General features: G+C 30.0%; 1 protein-coding gene across 2 annotated transcripts; it reads right to left on the reverse strand.

Annotated features, from left to right (window-relative positions):
* Positions 1–376: 376 nt before the first annotated feature.
* Positions 377–5,062, reverse strand: LOC100568549 (pyruvate kinase-like). 2 transcript variants are annotated; one of them, XM_003241021.4, is made up of 8 exons: positions 4,556–5,025; positions 4,363–4,492; positions 3,887–4,300; positions 3,615–3,824; positions 3,363–3,544; positions 2,592–2,840; positions 1,049–1,280; positions 377–710 (listed from the first exon to the last, which is right to left on the reverse strand). In XM_003241021.4, exons 1-8 carry the CDS (start codon positions 4,751–4,753, stop codon positions 559–561), a joined length of 1,767 nt encoding a protein of 588 aa, XP_003241069.3. In that variant the 5' UTR covers positions 4,754–5,025; the 3' UTR covers positions 377–558. The 2 variants fall into 2 exon arrangements, with proteins under 2 accessions (XP_003241069.3, XP_016655807.2); XM_016800318.2 differs by lacking the exon at positions 1,049–1,280 and having other exon boundaries at positions 564–710; positions 4,556–5,062.
* Positions 5,063–6,167: the final 1,105 nt, after the last annotated feature.

Here is a 6,167-nt window from a genome sequence, read left to right on the forward strand (position 1 = left end):
ACTGAAATTTTCATTTATAACAGGGGGGCACGTCCCAGTGCTCCTCTGAATCCACCACTGCTGCTGAGTGCCAATATAATTTTAGCCCCCCAGAAAAATGTTCCTAGTTGCGCCTATGTATGTAACATCATAAAAAAAATGAAACTATATTATATCATATTTTTCTATGATGTGCATTAATTTAATTAAGTTTAGTTTTGTTCAAATGTATTTTAATTGATTATTTAAATAATCTTGTATGAAATACTTGAAAAAGATTCAAGGACAGTTGTAGTTGTAGTATAGGTAGACAAATCCAAGACTAAATAGTATGGATAAAAGGTGACTTACCTGCAATGTTTTTTTATGAACTTAAAAAAGTAACTATACCAAATAATAAACGTGCCAATTCAAAACATTTGTTTATTCATTTGACAAAGTAATTTTTAATATTTAAAAATATTAAATTTTATGAGTGGAGCAGAATCTGTTGAGACGAAATGTTTTTTTCGCTAGTGCCATCTCAAGTGTAGTAAGTGTTTTATGTAAATGTAATTTGATGATATTTTGACTATTATATCAGAGAGTACAGAATACAGTGATTCCTTCTTTACCAACTAGCACTATAGTATCTCTAGATTTAATTATTCCTAGAGATTTTCCAAATTCTATGGCATAATCCCGAAGTTTGTTCCAGTTATTTGAAAAATCTACATCGCATTCACCAATTTCTGAAAAAAATATAATTCATACAACTGTAAATCAGAATTTGCTTTTTTATCATTTAATAGAAGAAAGATTGTTTTTTAAATTCATGTCAAAACTGTTTTTTTTCTTTAAAATAATAATATTAAATAATTAATACGAATTTTATTAGTGAGGATTCGTTCAATCCAAATGCACAGTAAAAAACTTACACCGAGAACCGTTTACAAATGAGTTTTATCTGATTGTATCAAGCAATATTATAAACATAGATGTAAGTACCTACCTACATAACAATATTTTAATTCAAATTTAACACAACCAATAAAATAATATAAATCGTACTTAATTGAAAATATCGTACCGGGGTAGTAAAATACTGGTAAAATTCCACGGTGTAAGTGACATTGCCGAGCCACCCTATGATTATCGGTTACGAGGAGTATGATGCTTCGTGGTCTGTAGATTGCAATTTCATGTGCTATAAAACCGGACTGGTCAATTACAATAATAACGTCTGCGCTCATATTGTCAGCCGCTGTTACGGCTCTCAAGGCTTGCATAATATTTTGACCGTCGTTCGAAGTTCTTTGGGCCTATTTAATTGCAGCAGATAAGATTTGAAATTAACCTATTGATAATGGTAAACGATAAACGCAAAATTTGAAGTCATAATATTACCCACGTCAATAATGTGTATTGTACGTGCATAATTGAATTACCTACTAATCCAGTTAAAATTCTATAACACTACGATTAGAGTGTCTTACAACTTTCAAATATTAAACCCTTTGCAGTTAATAAAAAAAAAGTGGGTAAGTGGATGTCACTCTACTGTAGGTACAGTAGGTTATAAGTGGGTCACTGTATAATGGCTTGTATTAAATTTGAATTCAATATCATATCATTGTATACGAAAAACTATTCTGAGCGGAGACGGTTTGTCAGTTTAGATGTTTTATATTTAATTATAGCCTGTAAGTTGAACTAATCTTATAAATTAAAACAAAATAACTAAAATCATTATGTTCTAGTGGTTTTACAATGGTGTTTATTTTTTTGTTTTATCCCATGTACAAAATGTCTACCAGATGGAGTGCTTCGATTTCAACAGATATTAACCATAGAAACGAATAATAATAAAAATAACTATTTTAGTTATTTTGTTGTAATTTATTATATTATTTCAATTTACAGGTTATAATAAAATATCAAATACCCAGACTGACAAACCGTCCCCGCTTAGAATCGTTTTTCGTGTACAATGATATGATTGTAATTAAATTTAAGTAATTAAATAATATAATTAAATTCAAATTTGACACAATTCATTATACAGTGACCCACTTGCAACCTACTGTACAGCAGAGTGACATCCACTTAAATGCTTTTATTTTTGTTTTATTCTTTTCTATGTTTAAGATAAAGAAAGCGTTAGAAATTAAAATCCCATTTTTAATGGTTTTTTCCCATGGAATTAAATAATTATTGAGAAAATCAAAAAATGGCCTTTCTTAAGTACCATCTTGTTCCAATTTGCTAAAAGATACGATATGTTGAAATCGAAGCACTTCTTCCGGTAGAAATTTTGTAAACAAGATTAAAAAAAAATGAATAAACACCATTGTAAAACCACTACATCCCTCAGAATCTAAAATGTACTTGTTTTATTATGGTGATTATTTTGGCGGCTCTTAATAATTTAGAAACTATTTTATTATAACTTAAGACCACCCCCCCCCCTTTTTTTGTTGTGTTATCACAATATATTTCTATGTATGACTAAGTCTAAGGACTCATTGATGTCTGCACATCGAATAATAAAATACTTTATATGAATTTATGTAATAAATGCCTTTTTTTAATATTAATATCTAAAACAAATTACCTTTATATAAAATACTTACTAGACTTGCAACCATATCATGATAGAATTCCTTTCGCCACATTGCAGATTCGGCTTCCCGACATATTTTGTCCATTGTTCGAACAGATTCAATTGGAAAGTGACCTTTGGCTGTTTCTCCAGATAACATAACACAGTCTGCCCCGTCCAAAATTGCATTGGCTACGTCAGATGATTCGGCCCTCGTCGCTCGTGGTTTTTTGGTCATTGACTCCAACATTTGTGTAGCACAAATTCCTGGCTTCCCGGCCTTAAAATATATTTATAAATGTTAGTGTTAATGTATGAATTACTGTAACTCAGTAAAATAACTAGGTAGTTATCTTAGAGATTTACGTGTACTTTCAGTTAATGTATTGAATGAATCCAAAAATACATACTTCAAATAGTTATTCTAAATACTAACTAGATATTTTAGAAATTATCATAAACGGTTTAATTAATGTATTTAAATGTATTTCGTGGTTAAATGTATTTACTAAACCTAAACATCAAATATAAATATTCCTTTTGTAAATGTTTATTCTGATTTATACAATGTCCATTTATTAACAAATATTGTATGTTATCTACTCCAGTCCCAATTATCAACCTAACGATGATATATATATATAAATAACTAAATTACATACATTAGCGAAAACCCAACTGGTGTTCTATATATTAATTAGTAAACTCGTGTAATTTATGTATTAATGAGCATATTTAGGTGTTTTATAACCCATACAATATTTGCAAACAATAAATGAAAAATGTTCTACTATATACTTACAATATTACACTGTGCCAAAATTGATTTTTGAGCTAAAAATACTTTTTCTGGAGGAATATCGATACCCAGGTCACCTCTGGCTACCATAATACCGTCAGATACTTTGATTATAGATTGCAAGTTTTGTATACCCTGATGGTTCTCAATTTTTGAAATGATCAACATGTGCTTATTGCGTTCACCTGAAATTAAGTACGGCACAGCTAAATACCGTTAACTGGTATCTATACACTATTTTATCTATACACGTACCCAACATGTTTCGTATTTCAGTTACCGCACATCTATCTCTGATGAACGATGCAAATATCATGTCTAGATCATTGTCTGCCGCAAATTGTATATCAGCTTTATCTTTTTCTGATATAGCTGGTAAATCTACAGCCACACCTGGTAGGTTTATTCCTTTACGGCTACCCAACATGCCTTCGTTCTCAACTATACAATCAATATAGTTTTCACCTACAGCGTAAAAATTGATTTCAGTTTAATCGATCCTAAAATAAACTGTATTCTAAGCTTACCAATTTTCGTAGCTTTCATTAAAATCAAACCATCGTCCACGTATATTCTATCGTTTTCTTTCAGGATTTTAGTTATATTTTCGTAATCGACGTACACTAGTTTATTTGAACCTTTATTTTCATATTGTTTATCCGTCGATAAACGAAGTGTATCGCCTTTGTTCAACTTGATCTCTTTTGATGCATCTTTCCCGTTCAACACACCTGTACGAATCTCCGGACCTTTGGTGTCTAAAGCAATAGCTAATGGGTAGTTCCTACCTATTTTTTCGCTATAACTTTTTACTGCTTTTCTTATATTTTCCACAGTCTTTAAATGATAATCATGAGTTCCATGTGAGAAATTTAACCGAGCTATGTTCATTCCAGCATCCATTAGCCCCTCTAATATTTTTACATCTGCTGAAGCAGGTCCTATTGACATTTTTCGTAAAGTAAAAATTGCTTTAAACATTAAAGTTTAATTTATCACAAACCTATTGTACAAATGATACCCGAACGACGTAATGGGTGAGAATTACAATGGATGTTCAATGAACAGTTGTACTGTAGCGCTGTATCCGAATTATTACCATACAGATATTTTTTATCTGACTGTAGCTCTTTCTTAATATTACGAATATATATTTTATTTTATTTTATTAGTTATAATAATTTTGATGTGCTTACTTCAATTGGATCATTAATGAATGGTTGTTTCCAAGTAAATTTAGTCACACTTCTATGAAATGTTTTTTTTAACATATAATTTTGAAACACAATTGGTTTAATAATTTTTGTAATTTTATTCAAAAACATATTTATAATCATTGATTTATAAATTATACAGGGTAAATAAATAGTTTTAATGTTAACGTTACTACACATCGTGTATAACTATGGTGGCCAGATGTACTCTTTTTTCGAATGATTATAATTGTTTTTATTACATGCTTTTCTTTAACTCGCAATGTTTCATTAATTTCTGTTGCCATCAAATCTTGCGAGTTCAATTTAAGTCACTTCTACATGACCTAGGAGGCTCAAATGGAGGTTTAAGGTCGGTGACAATACATGATCCAGTTGTCAATTCTTGACCTGGACTACCAGGTCGCCGATGACGGGTGTACCTGGAGGTCATCTCCAGAGGCACAACAAATAGTGTATATTTATTAGGTGAATATTATAGATAAAAATAAGATATCAATAATATCACCGAGACACAGAGCAATATTATTACAGATAGGTACTCGTGTTTCAATATTTAATCATTTTATACTAGTTCGTGAAGCATTAAAGAAACTCTTCAAGAATTTCTACGGTGAGTTGTTGACTATTATAATTATATTAATTTTTATAAATTATAGTTCATATATATTAATATGAGTTGTAGAGATGTTTTCTTGATTTTATTACAAAAATAGTATTTATATGCAGTAGCGGCTCGTGCTAATGGTGCGATAGCAGTATAGCACTCCCTATGTAATTTTAAAATAAATAGAAATTTGCAAATTATATCTGTTATAGTAAATAGTAATAATTTAAGTTTACATTTTGTCAAAATAATTTAAATGATCAAAATATAGGTACCTACATTTTAAGGATGACAGTAATGTGCTAAACAGTTCCCACCCGTTCTCGATTTCTAGAAGGGAAAAATAAGGTATCTGCATTTTATATTTAGAATATACGCAAAATTGTAATAGTATGTATGTATGTATGTATGTATGTAATGCCGTACGAAATGTTATGTATGATTGACTCACGCAGAGACTCACTTTTTCGGAGGAAATGCAATATTTGCACTTGAGAAGGCCTTAAGGATCTACCCAACTAATGACCAAGTTAACAATCATAATCAAAAAGTGCTTAATTATTTCAAAAGCAAAGGTTTCAAGATGTGGAAAATCAAAGCACAAGATAAATTAGTGGATTCAACGAGAAAACTTGATAATGACAAATGACACCATTGACTATTATTCCTAAAGATAACGACAAAACTGGAGGTTTGCCAAAGGAAATCGAAATTTTCGTAGGAGCTAAAGTTATGCTTAGAACCAATTTAAATGTATCTAAGACTTGTAAATGGTGCAATAGGAAATAAGAATATAAATAAGAACACCATGTAATATTGACGCCCTCGAAGAAATGGAAAAAAATGAGAGAAATGAGATAATTTTAATATAGTCTTACATATTTACTTACTATGTAAAAAAAAAATTAATAAGCTAATTTATACTTAAGACAACAGAGTTTCTTATAATATTCGAATGTACCGTAAATAAAAAAAATTATGCTTTCA

This window comes from Acyrthosiphon pisum, unplaced genomic scaffold (genome assembly GCF_005508785.2).
Source record: "Acyrthosiphon pisum isolate AL4f unplaced genomic scaffold, pea_aphid_22Mar2018_4r6ur Scaffold_21498;HRSCAF=24125, whole genome shotgun sequence".
NCBI classification, from domain to species: Eukaryota; Metazoa; Arthropoda; class Insecta; order Hemiptera; family Aphididae; genus Acyrthosiphon; species Acyrthosiphon pisum.

What these genes read in the sequence shown, in the direction of transcription:
- LOC100568549 (XM_003241021.4), bottom strand. Translation starts at nt 4,753, where the DNA reads ATGTGTAGTAACGTTAACATTAAAACTATTTATTTACCCTGTATAATT. An exon ending in AATGAAAGCTACGAAAATTG is followed by an intron (nt 3,825 to 3,886) that starts GTAAGCTTAGAA and finishes TTTACGCTGTAG; the next exon opens with GTGAAAACTATATTGATTGT. An exon ending in TTTTGGCACAGTGTAATATT is followed by an intron (nt 2,841 to 3,362) that starts GTAAGTATATAG and finishes ATATATTTTAAG; the next exon opens with GCCGGGAAGCCAGGAATTTG.